The sequence below is a fragment of the Varroa destructor genome, unplaced genomic scaffold (assembly GCF_002443255.2).
Source record: "Varroa destructor unplaced genomic scaffold, Vdes_3.0 BEIS01000003.1, whole genome shotgun sequence".
NCBI lineage: Eukaryota > Metazoa > Arthropoda > Arachnida > Mesostigmata > Varroidae > Varroa > Varroa destructor.
In genome coordinates, this window is record NW_019211456.1 from 1950180 (window position 1) to 1965149 (window position 14970).

A 14970-nucleotide genomic window follows, 5' to 3' on the forward strand; every position below is an offset into this window, starting at 1 on the left:
TGTTTTGTTTGAATGAAAGCTGGGCTCCCTCTTCGCAACTGATATCGATCCAGTATCTACATGTGGACACCTGTGAGGTTGCTGTCTTGAGCAACAGGAAAGGAACATCTCGCTCTTTATGCTATTATCAGTCCTGGAGTTCCTCTTAATGCTACAGTTTCTGCCGCCTCTGCTATCATATGTTCGACGGTGAATATCCTCCTCCTCGCCGCTTTCGCCCAACTTTGTTATGTAGCCGTCGGTCGGCTCTGTCAGCGGTCGCAAAACCAAAACTCAGCAGGTGCTATATAAAACGCTTCCTACCTGCTGAGACAAGTTCCCGTTTGTTGCTTGCAAAGAGAAATTTATTGCCTGTAGCTGTAGTTGAGTGAGTTTGCAAGACGAGTGGTGAGTGCCTGCGATCATTACTGATTGCTGTGTTAGTGAATATTTTTGGCGGCTGGACTTGACATACTGAAGAAAAGAGTTGGTAAAGTCCGGCTTCTTAATTTGCCGCGAAGAGCGGAAGTTGTAGCAGAAGACGACGTGGATTGTGCTTCGTGGCAGTGCTGCTTTCAGCTACTCGTTTAGTTCTGCTCACGTATATTTCGCACAGGGGTGATTTAACTTGACTGACAATCGTATATGCAGGCAGGCAGGCAGGCAGATATACATAGCCGTAACGAGGAAGAGGTGAAGCTCACGAACGCTACACACATCTAAATGCCGGTAGTGGCATTGTATGATCTGTGCATTGACAGTTAGCTATAGGAGAAATCTATTAACGGAGGCTCGGTGCAGATACAGGTGATCTACTAATTCGTAGATATTTAACTTTCCGTGAAGTGTGGTGAACTATTAACTAGAAAGCCAAAGTTGTAGGTTTTATTTATTTATTTATTTCACATTCGCATCGGCTCATCAGAGTTTGGACGAGATGAACAGAAAGCGACCCGTGTGCGAAGAGTTGGTAAAGGAACGCTCTAAGGCAACTTTCAACACCCAGGAGCTAACTTATCTACTTGATGGCGGAAAGGAGAAAACTCAACGTAGGAAAGAGCTTGGTAAGCGTCGTTCGTTTTTTGAAATATATAAATGTCTCGTGGATTTAATATATGGCTAAACTAATCTCTCTAAATATGTATGTTGTATAAGCAAAGGTTAATAAATGAAATTCGATGTATATTTAAGTACAGAAAATACTGTGTTTGGAAGAACTATGCATGCCATCATTGACTAGATTTCTGACTACCATCATCTCTGGAATTCATTCGTTTTGTTCGTTTAAAGATAAACGCCTTTTAAACAACTTAATTTTGATAACACAGGTCAATTGTTAGGCGCGTAAACTTACTCAATTATCAACAAATGCCAAGCTTAAATCTCAGCTTCCACGGGTGTCTCAATTTATAACAACGCATTAGGACATGTTACATGTTTGGTCAGCAAAACACGGAGCGATTCTTAGATCTTCGGAGTACAAGTAGTGATCATTGAAACCACCTTATATATGTAAGTGGTTAACTCCAGGTGCTAGAAGTGGTGTTCAACATAGTCCCTAAAGAAGTTGTTTGCTGGGCCGCCTTATGCGGCAAGGATCTGGCAAAATTTTAACTTTGGCCATGTAAATTTCCATCTACGGGCAGTGAGATGAGCAGTGATACGTGCATAGGCTTGCTGAAGGTACAATTGTGTACTTAACGTTCTTTACCATAATTGGCTTTTGACACGATATAACATTGCGTGGACAGATTTTAGTCCAGTCAATACACATGGCACTAGTAAACATCTTGGAATTGGTCGCTTTTTCTGGTAACGTCAAAAGTTTGGTTAAGCCTAGTAATAGATAAGTTCTGCAAAATCTATTGCGACAGATAACCGGTTCGCATGATAAAAAATTCAAGCCGCGAGGACTTTGGTTTATTTCGAAGTGGATTAGGGTGGAAAAATATCTTGTGAAGGTCGTTCGTCGCCAGGGCTGCGTTTCTACGTGCCAACGTTGACCTATGCAATGTTTTGATTGAGCACCATCTTTCCAACATTTTCCATGCGGGACTCGGAAGCAAAGTACACATTAGGTAGGTGGTTCGATTGTTCTATGACGATGAAAACGCAACACAAACAACTAGTGGATTAAACAACGGATGTATCCAACAACCGAAGAGAAAGACAGGCCAATGTTTCATAATCCTAGTGAACCGGACCTATCTTATCTCTGGTTGGTAGACTCATGGCTTGTCTACCATCCAACGATTCTAAAAATTATAGACAATTATGCCAATTATTAGAACAGATCATCCGTGCCTGCATCCAATCATAACTATTACTGAACTGAAACATTATCCAGTATTTTACATGTATGATACTTACAGACGGTAAATGCCTTCAATATTGTTATTATGATCGGTGGAGAGCGTGCCATAGGCAAAGGATGCCCTGAAGTATCACCATAAAAGCCAACCAAACTTTTTTAGTTACAAAATAATGTAAGCCAGTTCTGTATCTCACTTTTATGTAGATAATACGGCGCGTGTCAATATGGCCGCGCAACTTTTAAACATGCTATGAGATAATTCCGTCGATAATATACTCCCGTAATAGGATCATCGACAAGAGATTAGTGTAGTTCTTAATAACGTTCCGTTTCTAAATGCAAGAAAACACAGGGTCGTTTGTGATCAGAAAAAAAAAAACAGAAATACAGATAACTAAAGTTACACATTTAGTCATCTGTATTCCTGTTGATCCCTTCTGCTATATCATGTTCTGCTCGCTTGACTCAAACTCAAAATAAAATTTATATTCTTGGACCCTATAAAGCTAGATGTGCATGTATTTTATCGGCAACATCAAACCTTTTAACCTTTAAGTATCGCTACTCTATGGCACATTTTTGAAAGCTTGTGAGATCTCGGCCCCAGTGCTAAGCCAATAGGCTTTCGTCCCACGACCAATGGAAAACCCGTCCGTTAGATGCGGTAATGATTACTTATCGAGGTTACTGCAAGCCAAGATGGTGAGCTTCGGAATGGTCGGTCATTGGAAGAAACGTTAAGTGCCTGCGAAGGATATTCCATGGCAGGCTTTCGCAAGCTTTAAATTCAACCAACAACTATACGTACTGCGATTTTATTTACGCTCCACAGTGTATGATACACCCTGCATTATGAATGGAAGATGTGCTTAAACTGTAGACACAATGACGTAGTATACTATAGTAAGAAAACCAATGTCCTATTTGTGTTAGAAAAGAGAATACTACACTCTGTTACACAGGTCTGCATTTAACCTAACTAAAAAACTAACTTAGGAATATGTGTGGTTAGGCTGATTCGTTTTTGTGTAAGAAACGATGCTTAATCTTAGTACCGGACGTTAAACTTGTAAGCACTTATTATGTGTACATGTTCGCCGTTTTGTTGTTCTAGATGGCGTATTTAGCGTTTTGTTGGATGCAGCTTGCGGTATTCATTATATAAGTATGCTTTAAGGAAGATCCGTTTATCCTTGTGAATCGCAGGCCACTCACGGAACTGACGTTTTCGTCCGTTTAAAGCAAAATTTCATACTTTTGTATTGTGTGTCGAAGACCTCTTAGAGCAGCCAGATTAATCTTAATGTGATTTAGAACAAACCTGCAATACCTGTCTTATGTCAGTACTTTGGCATAAATCTTTCTTTCATCAATCCAACTCACTTGCTTATCTTGCGGGTTATGCTACTTGCAGAAAAACTTTTTCATGATGACCCACAATTCCACGATCAAGTTCCATCGGTTTATCTCTCACACGAAGAGGCGTACGAAAATGCGCTTAGTAAAACACTGAAAATCTACCAAAAGGCGCTCGATCTATCTGACCCTCGCGAGATCTTGTAAGTTCAAGAAATGGCTTTTTCTCATTAATATCTTTAACTGATTGAAGTAAAAATTATCCGAAAGTGTTTCCGCGAAAGAAAAGAAGATCCGTTCTGTCATCTGATCAGACTGATCTTTTAATCAGTCAACTGTAACACAGCATGAAGATGCTTTTATTATGACTCAGTTGTGCCCTGTACATTACTCTGTAGTACCATCTACTGATTTGATGTATATGTGTGCGTATAAGTACAAATTTCCGCAATCCAGTAGGTATAACGGTTCGCGGCCATGGAACTTTTTGCGTTGTTCGCTTCCTTGCTTTCGCTGAATGATCGAAAAGCTACTTTTGTTGTGCAGAGCAACGGGGTCACGAAACATCAGTCACAGCCACTAAAACGATGACTCTAAACACATGAACAAATGAGCACGGCTCCCCGTTTACCTCAGCAACGTTTGATAATCATATGTTTAAGTACATAATTTGACCTTATTACATCAACATTTTGTTTTGCTGCTTATATAAATCATTCGTTCGTTTCCGGTTGTTTTCTCGTATTGTGCCTATCACCCATCATCATTGTCATCGTCGTCATATTTCTCTCATATGTTGTAACAACGGATCAGGACGGTGGCAGATGCTATTTTGCACGATGCGACACCAGTTCACGTTCACTTCGTTATGTTCGTGCCCGCTCTTATGGGCCACGCCTCCGAAGAGCAGCAGGCTCGCTGGTTACCGGACGCACTCACTATGAGAATCATTGGCTCATACGCGCAAACTGTTAGTAATGAAACCCTATCGTATTCAATGATTAACGCCATTCAAGCTAAATATGTGTCGACCGTTCTACCCTTAATTAAAAAATGTTTGTGATCAGTTTTATTAAATAAGTCAGTGTAGTGTTTAATGAAGCGTTATACATTTTTATTACCAAAAGCTAGACAACTGATGTTTTACAAGTTAGCGTATCTAGTGAAGAACGTCGTTTATGACGTCGAGGCAGGCTCTAGAAGTAATTACAATTAATTAATTAATTAATTAATTAAGTAAGACAATGAATTAATTGTCCTAGCTTCTACCGTTATCTGCCTGGCAGTTATTGTAACCTATTACGATGCTTTTCTCTGCGCTTACCATTTATCTAGGAACTGGGTCATGGAACATTTATTCGTGGTTTGGAAACGACCGCTACTTACGATGAAGAGACACAAGAGTTCGTCCTGGAGACGCCTAAACTGTCTTCAATAAAGTGGTGGCCAGGAAGCCGTGAGCATCAGTTTATTGTAGATAAACAAAGAATGCGGATTACTAAATATGCCCCAAAAAATAGCGCTTGGCCTAGACTTTCTTAAATACTTATTAGCATCACTATGTCACTAGCATTTTATTAATCTTATTCGGTTTCGTATTGCCATGCATCTTACACATTTGATACTAATTGATTAATTAAAAAAAAACTTATTCGAAACGAACTTTTTTTTTCACGAGCACAGTCGGTAAAACGGCAAACCACGCGGTTGTCATGGCTAAGTTGTACACCAAAGGGGAAGGTCATGGAATTCATCCGTTTATGGTGCAGCTCCGAAATTTAGAAACTCACGAACCGTTGCCAGGTATCAACGTTGGAGAGATTGGACCCAAGATGGGTCTGCGTTCAGCCGACAACGGGTTCCTTAAGGTAGATGAATATTCAATGATGCTCTTCTGAAAAGATTTAAACCAGAAAGATAATTTATTTCTGCATACTAAACTCCAGTTTTCAACAAATTAAGGTGTCTAACTATTGGTGTGTCTTTACTCAAATAGCTCGATAAGGTACGTATTCCCCGTGAAAACATGTTGATGAAAAACGCGCAGATCTCCCCTGACGGCACTTATCACAAGCCGGCTTCGGATAAGCTTAATTACGGTACAATGGTATTCGTACGAGTCCTTCTGCTCGATATGCTTGCGTTCAACATTTCAAGGGCTGTCACGATTGCTACACGATACTCCGCTGTCCGTAGACAATCAGAAATTGTTGCTGGGTAAGTGCATAGTGAGACGGATATCAAACCAGAGAATAATCGTAATAATACAGATGCCTAACCTATACTTTACAAAAATGTCTACTGTGTGTTGGCTTCATTTTACGGAGTCTGTGAAACAACCAGACTCTAAGAGGGACATGCTAAAGATTAATCCAAAAAATAAACCAAATATCATTTCATCTACACTGGAAATATCGTTTTTTTGAATTTTGAAGCCTTCAATCTTGGAAACGGATGAGATGCGCTATTTAAGTGTATGAAGTAACAATGGGATGCATATCTCAACAATTTCAGAATACATTTTGGAATAAATTTTAAGGTAATTATATAAGAGGTTTAATTTTTTGGTGCTTTTTCTAATACCTAACCATAGGTTCAAATACGTTTTTGTTTATTCTTCTCGTAGAGCTGGTGAGACACAGATCCTCGACTACCAAGCACAACGTTATAAGTTGTTCCCTCTGATCGCATTGTCTCATGTACTTCGCGGCATGTTCGCCATTCTTATGGAGATGTATAAACAAGCCAATACCGATCTTGAGCGTGGAGTCCTCGACACGCTTCCTGAATTGCACGCTATCTCATCTGGACTCAAGGCACTTTGCTCAGACATGGCTTCGAGGGGCATTGAGGTACAGAACGGTGGATGTAGCCTGAGATAAAAAAAAATACTGAACATACACTACTGTGTAGCAGTTTAGTCCCTATAACTTAGTAGAAGTTAGTCTTATCTTCAAATAGTATCTCAGAAGAAGTGTAAGGGTAATGATTTCTTATATATACCATTGTGCGTATTAAAAGCCGCCTTTCATTAATGACATTACATGATGAATGGGTTGCAGACCTGCCGACTGGCGTGCGGCGGACATGGCTACCTTCTGGTCTCTGGCCTTCCTCGTCTATATGCAACGACCGTTGCAGCTTGTACCTATGAGGGTGAAAACACCGTCCTTTATTTGCAAACTTCGAGGTTCCTTCTGAAGTGCCTCACGGGACAGCATAAGCTTGGAGATTCTTCGCAGCTCAAGTAAAACTAAATATGTTCAATAATATTAGACCCAATACGATATATCATTGAGGATTCTTAAATACAGTGCTACTTTGTTCGTGTCTTTATTTGTACGAACCCTTATTTCCTTCCTCTGATACAAGCAGATTCCTGTTAGATCCAAATGCGCCTTCGGTTACTCGTTTCAACACCGAGCTTTATGGTCTTGACGGAGCCTCGCATCTCGTTCAGTTCTATGCTGCTGCTGCTTATCGAGAGCTACGCTCTGTCGATACCAAACTGAAGAGACTACAGGAAACAGACAGTCTATCTGCTGGTGAGAGCCGCTATTGCTTCGGAGTTAGTGATCTCGCTTACTGCGAAGAGCTTGCGCTGATCCGCGCGAAATAGATCTTTGCCAGCCGTGAACGACGATGTAATATTTCGTTATCATTAATTACTACGTAATTAGGGGCCACCCGGTCTCAGTACTGCCTATTTAATTTTTAAACTTAATTCGTTCAGTTGTACATTGACCAGCCACTACTTGCCTAGCCTCTTCATGTATTACAGTTTATGCCGTGTTACTCGTATTGTAAAAATGTATAAATGTGCATATATTTACTCCAGGTAAGGGTGTCGTACATATCCATTTACATATTATCAACCAAGCCTAATTTCCATAATAATATGATTCTTTACCTTTTTGTTGTCTCTAATCATCGTCTAATGTTGGCTTCTCGGCAGATAACGCATGGAATTCGTCGCAGGTCGATCTATGTCGCGCAGCACAAGCATGCATCCAGTATTACCTCGCTAAAAACTACGTACAGTGGGTCTCACGCAGCCAGGTAGCTTTCCCATTCGCTTAACTGACATCGTGTACGATTGCATAGGCATGGCGAGATATAAAATGAATGAATGCCTATTATAAAAAAAAAAAACAAAACATTACAGAATGCGTTTTGAATAATGCAGATCGGGATCGTTACGTTTTTCGTTTAGGTCACACCTGAACTCCGGCTTGTACTTGCTCAACTTGCCCAGCTGTATCTTCTTCACGGTATCTATGAGCACCATGGACGCTTTTTACAAGTAGGTGGCTGATGAAAGTGTTTTATGGTTTGTCTATTTGATTATACCAGTGTTTAATGTTCTAGGTTGTCAAAGCATATTTACTTTATGGAATATTCGTTTATTAGCAAATTCAATTTGTCCAGTATCTCCAGTCTTTTTAACTCTCGGTCCCAATTTTGCGTTCCTATTTTGTTTGAATAATCTTGCCTTTTCAGGTAGGCCTTTCTGCAGAAGATCTGACAGCAATCTCATCGTTGATAACGCGTCTTCTGGACGATCTTCGTCCAAATGCTGTGCCCTTGGTCGATTCATTCGATCTTCATGACATGGTCCTTGCCTCAGCTCTGGGATCATACGATGGACAAGTTTACGAAAGAATGTACGAATGCGCTCTTCAGGCGCCGCTAAACAGTAAACAAGTTGTAGACGCCTATGGAAAGTACCTTGAACCGCTATTTAAGAACAAGCTTTGAGCGCATAATGTAGCTAAATTTGTACCGCGTTGAGACTACATCAAGAGAAGGACTTCAAGAAATAAACTGTTCCAGAAAGAAGCCCTATATAGGAAGTGCGTCATTAGCATTTTGAATCGAAGATAGCCATTTTAAACCGTCAGGTTGAAACCATTACCACCCTAATTTGAAACATGACGTATTGAAATTTAAATATAGAATTTCCTAATGTCCAAAACTACAATGAAAGGTCTCAAATGGTCTCTCAGATGGGTCGCTAATGCACATGAAGTTAGGCTGATCAATTATTGTACTGCGTTTTCAACAGTCTAAATAGACAAACTTGTACTTGAAACCTTCGCTCCCGACAGCAGAATGTTACGCTTCAATATAATCCACCTATTTCTTAAGGACAATCTTAATACTGCTGTATTAGGAAACAATGTGGCAAGAGAAACATTAGTATACTGAAGAATCTGGAGTTTTGCCTATGAGCATACGTAGCTTGAGTCGAGGCTTCCGTATTGTGGTATCGGTACATCTTCTGATTTATGTAATGATCTACTCATACACATCGTATTTATAAAATATTACGCTAATTAAAGACAACTAAAACTTAAGTTCACATTTTTATTCTTTGAAATGCCATTGATCGTAGAAGCAAACAGGTACTAAGAGACCGGGTAGTAATATATTGGCCAAAGTCACTGATGATCGATATCCGGGATAAACAGTGTTCTAGAATAGACAAATTGAAACCGCAATTACTAAAAAAAACTTTCTATCAGTGTCAATTGAGAAGGAGTACTGGTTTGTACGGCATGTTGAAACGGAACATTTGTAATTGTACGTGCAAGTAAAAACAAATGCCAGAGCCATAATTCTGGACCGGTAGGTATGCCAATAAAACGTGAACAAAAATCAAAATGGCTGCACACAGTTATGTCTAAGAAAGTATAATACAACCAACAACTGTGCATTGTTATTAGATGTGGGGATGCGATGGTCCCTAATACTGCTGATTTAATTTCCTATGTGTACATGAACATCAATAAAGAAAAATATATTTTTGTTTTCCAAAAGTGGAACCAGTTGTCTTCTTTGTTTTTGTTGATATGTATGCAGATTACAAACTTTCTAAAAAAATGGTTAGGTCACTTACTTTGGTTGCTAATCTGTAAGGTTTCTCTGCTCATCCTACGGCGATTTTCTGAGAATTACTATTAATTATTCTCTTTTTACCCTAATATAGCTAAACAGTGATATGCCTTGAGTTCTACTCCATTGCAAGTCATTACGAAAAATTGCATCCTTGAAAAATATCACAAAAATATAGCCAAATTTGGAAAAGTGGTGCTGGAAAATGTTAATTGGATATATAATAGCTAGATAAAAACATTCCCCGGCATTATCGGTGCCATGGATTAGGCGGAGCTAAACGTTTGTTCTATACGTTTCTGCTAAAGGCGGGTTAGATTGTTCAAGCTCCACGCTGCAACATTTACATGTGTAGATGCTTCGTTGGGTTAAAAAAAAGACTTAATTATTCTGTAAATAAGCACTCCACATGCTATTTTTGTTAAGCGTTGTATTGCGATAATACAACCTTTTATGCAAACGATTGATCTCAAGTATTGATCCACGTACGAATATTAAAAATGTATTTATGTACTAGAAGCAGTAGATATAGCCACAAGCGAATAATCCGATGCGTTCATGTTTTCATTGAGATACCAGAATGGAAACCATGCTTAAGATACTACTAGGATTTCGATAGTCATGTTATCTATTGGATATCAAAATATAAATTTAATAAACGTTCTCTTTTGAACAATCGCTGTCTTAGACACTATGACTTCTGTCGAAGAATTCCATCAGCGTCAGCATCAATGTGAACTTCCACGTGATCCTTTTTATGGTGATCTCTACCTTTATGATCTTTTCGATGATCATCACCGTTTCTATATTGGGTTTCTTCCGGACTATTCTTTCCTTTAGAACCATTCTTTGTGTTCCTGCTGTCTTCATCACCATCGCCGCCAGTGGAATCGCTTCCCCTCTAAACGATTCCAATGTTCCGATGTTACAAACAATAAATTAGTTAGGACCATGATCAATCGCTTAATTGCAATACCAAATCAGCGAATGGATAAAGGACTTAAACCTATCCGTGGATGGGAAAGGTTATGATCGACTACCTTATTCTTGCGTAACTGGACGCTATGAAGACGTCGCCTAAGACTATATCCAACTATATTTCAAATTGATCATCTGAAATATAGCACTCACTATTACAGTTCGGTATTCTACTTATAGCTATGTACACATTATCAATAACAATCGCGATTACCTCAATGCAATACATATGTAATAGAGGAATTACCTATTATTATTATTTAGAGAACGTAGCTGAGGCGATCTCAGTATATGGTATTTTTTTGAATCAGCGGTACATGTCAGTGTTACCTTAGCTTGATCGTTAGTGCTTCCTCCTCCGTCTTTCTCGGTGGCACTTTTATTCTTGTCTTTTTCCTTTTTTTTAAATCGGAACATCCTGAGCAGCTTGCGTATTCGATATTTGAACGACAATTCTCTGCCCTCCTGTTCAAGAAGCGAATCCCACGATCCACGCTGTCGTTTTTCTTCCTCATGCTCAAATGTCTCTCGAACTTTATCCAAAGCTAAATTTATCAAATTATCATAATAAAATCTGATTATCGTTGCAAAACGAATTTGCATTTCTGTTTTCTTGCTGAGCACGGAGCCACCAAAACCTTTGTCACAGACACACTCTTCAAAATAAATAGGCAAGTTTCGTCTTGTCATAAGTAATACAAAATGTAAAGATTTTCCATTAATTAAGCGTATATTAAATATACCAGTAACTGTAGAGTTGAAAACTGCCGGCTTAGAATCTGATAGGAATATTATTTGTAAACCGGAAAGGTCTAAAATATTTTTTTTTCGTAAAAATACTTATATTAATATAGCGAAAAGCAGTTTAGCTAAAGTTAGTCAGATTTTGTAGTGTTTTCCTATTGGTCCGACATAAATAAGATCGTTTAATTAGAGCATTGTAAGGCATGCTTATCAATCACCTACCTATTGTAAAGCATAAGCTTATTTCAAAAGAATGCTAATCAGTCTAGCCACATTTTAAAATTAATTAACGTCGTTGCCATCTAAATAGCTTATTGTCTTCAACAAGCCTATGGCACTACCTTTCAGAAATGTTAGGTCATCCATTGCAATTTTGTTAAGCTGTTTACGAAACTGTAGGGTCAACTCCCTCCGGTGACAATCGGCTTCAATCTCTTGTTTTGTTCGAGGCACACGGCACTTCATGAAGCAGCACATCACCACAACTGCAAATATTAACAAAGAGCGTTGGCACACTTTCAAGCAAACAAAAGGTGAGGCGTGTCTAAAGAGTTTAAAGAAAAATCCTTTGCAGTCTGTCGTCATCAAGAAAGGCATATTCGTCCTTTGCCAGCGCTTTCATCAACGATACTGCACTTTCTATTGAAAAAAAAGACGCTGAAATAAGCCGTTATTGCGTGTCAGCTCACCTCCTGTATTTTATGTAAATAACTCGCACTCCTATTTATAAAACAAACGAAAGAAAATTTATATAATATCTTCCATACGAATGTCAGAAATACCCTTTGCGGACATCTGCATACAGTAAAGGCTAGAGATAACGTTTTTCGACCATGATTTCATATTAGCACATATTTCTGAATGGCTATATAGTAATGGTTATATAAAATGCAGCATATTTAATCACAATACTCTGTAAATGTCTATCATGACGCGTACGTAAACAGTAATCTATTCTCCACGTATCCGATTTCTACGTTAACTATTTGTGTTTACGAGAGTAATCAATTTTTCAATAACCTCATAATCCCGTGCATCTATAAGGGGAAATTATAGAAAAAGTTCAAGATTTAAAGGTTTCATTATGTAGTAGCGTATTTTTCGAGGTGGCCAAGATTTTAGGTAGTTTTTACGCTGAAGCATTCCGAATAAAAGGACCTACAACTCCATAATTTCCCTTCTGAGCTATATATATTCATTAAAGTCGGTAGTGACTATTAGGATTTTTAAAAATTGATCATCTTACTTAATGGCTTGAAAATTTCAGAATAGTCCGACCCACTAACAAATGTGTTAGTGATGGCATATTTTTTAAAAAAAATTGGCGATCTGAAGTCGCTTTCATCGCGCAGGTAGAATCCGTATATTGACATACGACTACTTCGGTCAAAAAAGAGTAATCGAACCGGTCATCTTCGTAGGAAACGTAGCCAGAATAACGGTGCTAAATTGTAACCAGAGAAAAATCTGCGTAATTCGTCTGCATCCGATATGTCCTTTGTTGACTCTTAACTCTTTCAATATTTATTTGTTAGGGCTGAAAATTAACAGCGCCATTGGGTTCCTTAAGTACTAGCGATTCGGTAATAACGAACTTAAATGTAGAGCTTTGCAGCGAATTTATATTAAAATTTTAGCCGGGGATCTAATCTAGAGCGCTTTACTTATGATATTGTGTTGCTCGCAGAAGGTCTAAAGGGTTGAGGTCACCACCATGGAAAATACCCATACTTCTTGTTGATAGCCTTTGTCATTGTTTATTTACTGCTACTGTTTAACCTGTGGCTTCACATCGTTCCATTGGTATCGCATTAATATTATTAACTCTTATTTCAGTATATATACATATATATTGTAAGAGGCGATAAATATTGCACTGTATAACAGCATCCAGTTTACTTAAAACGTTTATATCAAAATGATAATAGTGTATAGTAATAATGTGAAGAAAACAATTTAGCTATATAATATAATACAGTAAATAACTCACTAACAACAGTTGCTCCTGCGCAGCTCATAAACATTAATTGCCAGACCCGAAAGCCGGCAATGACACTCTTTTCTAGCCAATCGCTTCCCACTTCCGGAACCACGGGCACGCATTCCTAAATGCAGGCCGTATTTATTAGCAGCGGCAGCAATGTAAGTGAGCAATTGCTTTCGAATGCAGTGATGATGACACTGAGGATGCTTCGTAGAAAAAAAAAATTAGGTTTGCACCTAGCGAAGTCATACAAAGCATGGATCACGTTTCTAGATGCAGATAGCCCATAGTTAGCAAATTCGACTGGGTACCAGGAAAAATCTTGTTTAAACGTCTAGTTTATGCATTGATGAAAAATACGCGAAGGCTTCATTAAAAATACTTACGGCCATTTCGGTGCTTGGTCTTCAGCGTTTTTGTTTCTAAACAAAGATTCCTAAAAACCAAGTTATATGATTAAGTGGAGCTATTCAGCCCATCCGGTTGGCTCAAGCTGAAATCACCCCACACCAACGGTATCCAGTACGAATAGACACACGTACATCGGTCTTTTTGTCAATATACGAATATACGATAGATTATGAGTGAAATATTTGGAGTAGCTAAAGGCCGGTCTTCGAAAACTTCATGCATATGGACTAAACATTACTCATTGTGAAGATCGCGCGAAATTTCATGAAACGAACTTAAGCTTCTTGTTATGCATTGTCTTTAGGTGGGAATAGAATTCCGTCGCGCTTTTCTTTTCGATGACTGAAAATAGTCCGGGAACATTGCGGCTTGCGAATAAGAAGAGATCTGTCACCTATAGCCACCCTAAAATTGCGTTCCGATTAAGACATTTCAGTCACAGTAACAGTAGTGATGCAATCAGTCACAACATTTGGATAAATCATAAAATTAGGTCGACCATTATTTCGAATAAATCACTTCACATTAACAGTACGCTTAATATTGATAAACACTATTAGCGACAACGCTGCCCACTTGGAATAGTGCTCAACGCTGGGCAGAAAGAGCGTTTCACTGACTACCTCAAACAATCTGCTTCTTTAAGGGGCTGTCCTTGAACCCCTCGTGCCTTCCCTCACCCATGCTACACCCATCTGACTACCTACTGTTGTGGTCCGGAGTATTTAGGGAGCGTGAGGCCTCTTTGGTTTTCCTTGTCCACACAAGCGCCACCTTTGCGCTCGTCAATCAAATGTAGCTGTCACGTACTTCACCAATTTATTGATAAAAGCTTAATACATCTTCATAGTTGAACAAATACGACTTCCATTTTTCTGGTAGCCTATAAGCTATATCTGCTCTTGTGCAGGATTGGAAGCTTCATAATTCCAAGTAGGCATTATAAAGGCGGCATAATTCCTAGTACTCATACACAGAAACATACAATTATTTAGTGTGTTTCTGTAAGGACTCTTTTCCACAAATATCATTAAACTGATCCGTTAGACTTGATTTTACTATATAGGCGCGCTTCTGCACCCAGGCATAAGCTTTTTCACAATAAGCGTACTTTCCAGCAGTGTCTAATAATAGCATGTTTACTGTATCAGTTAATCAATGAATGATACCGACGATTATTTCTTATTATATTACATAAGATATTTCTGAACAAAATACTACATTTTTGATTGAGACCTCATATCGTTGAACAATGTTATATGAAAGTAAAGGCGAATAAAAATTTTATTATTGAATAACGAATATAACA

At 38.7% G+C, this 14970-nt stretch overlaps 2 protein-coding genes across 8 annotated transcripts; one reads left to right on the forward strand and one right to left on the reverse strand.

Annotated features, from left to right (window-relative positions):
* Positions 1 to 98: 98 nt before the first annotated feature.
* Positions 99 to 9474, forward strand: ACOX1 (acyl-CoA oxidase 1). Of its 3 annotated transcripts, none has more exons than XM_022797116.2 (12): positions 99 to 1043; positions 3708 to 3852; positions 4463 to 4619; positions 4985 to 5105; positions 5333 to 5517; positions 5646 to 5866; positions 6276 to 6501; positions 6712 to 6896; positions 7025 to 7194; positions 7605 to 7708; positions 7863 to 7952; positions 8150 to 9474. In XM_022797116.2, the coding sequence occupies exons 1-12, from the start codon at positions 917 to 919 to the stop codon at positions 8405 to 8407; spliced, it is 1989 nt and encodes a 662-aa protein (XP_022652851.1). In that variant the 5' UTR covers positions 99 to 916; the 3' UTR covers positions 8408 to 9474. The 3 variants fall into 3 exon arrangements, with proteins under 3 accessions (XP_022652851.1, XP_022652853.1, XP_086838702.1); XM_086982576.1 differs by lacking the exon at positions 99 to 1043 and adding an exon at positions 2012 to 2057; XM_022797118.2 differs by lacking the exon at positions 3708 to 3852 and having other exon boundaries at positions 101 to 1043.
* Positions 9003 to 14851, reverse strand: LOC111246846 (uncharacterized). Of its 5 annotated transcripts, none has more exons than XM_086982579.1 (6): positions 13900 to 14378; positions 13637 to 13686; positions 13257 to 13371; positions 11608 to 11751; positions 10853 to 11067; positions 9003 to 10445 (listed from the first exon to the last, which is right to left on the reverse strand). In XM_086982579.1, the coding sequence occupies exons 2-6, from the start codon at positions 13640 to 13642 to the stop codon at positions 10236 to 10238; spliced, it is 690 nt and encodes a 229-aa protein (XP_086838705.1). In that variant the 5' UTR covers positions 13643 to 13686; positions 13900 to 14378; the 3' UTR covers positions 9003 to 10235. The 5 variants fall into 5 exon arrangements, with proteins under 5 accessions (XP_086838705.1, XP_086838706.1, XP_086838707.1 ...); XM_086982580.1 differs by having other exon boundaries at positions 13257 to 13456; XM_086982581.1 differs by lacking the exon at positions 13257 to 13371 and having other exon boundaries at positions 13900 to 14851.
* Between the last annotated feature and the right edge of the window lie 119 nt (positions 14852 to 14970).

What these genes read in the sequence shown, in the direction of transcription:
- LOC111246846 (XM_086982579.1), bottom strand. An exon ending in TGACCTAACATTTCTGAAAG is followed by an intron (nt 11,068 to 11,607) that starts GTAGTGCCATAG and finishes TGATAAATTTAG; the next exon opens with CTTTGGATAAAGTTCGAGAG. An exon ending in GCACTAACGATCAAGCTAAG is followed by an intron (nt 10,446 to 10,852) that starts GTAACACTGACA and finishes GGAATCGTTTAG; the next exon opens with AGGGGAAGCGATTCCACTGG.
- ACOX1 (XM_022797116.2), top strand. Translation starts at nt 917, where the DNA reads ATGAACAGAAAGCGACCCGTGTGCGAAGAGTTGGTAAAGGAACGCTCT. An exon ending in CAATCAGAAATTGTTGCTGG is followed by an intron (nt 5,867 to 6,275) that starts GTAAGTGCATAG and finishes TTCTTCTCGTAG; the next exon opens with AGCTGGTGAGACACAGATCC. An exon ending in AACAGACAGTCTATCTGCTG is followed by an intron (nt 7,195 to 7,604) that starts GTGAGAGCCGCT and finishes GCTTCTCGGCAG; the next exon opens with ATAACGCATGGAATTCGTCG.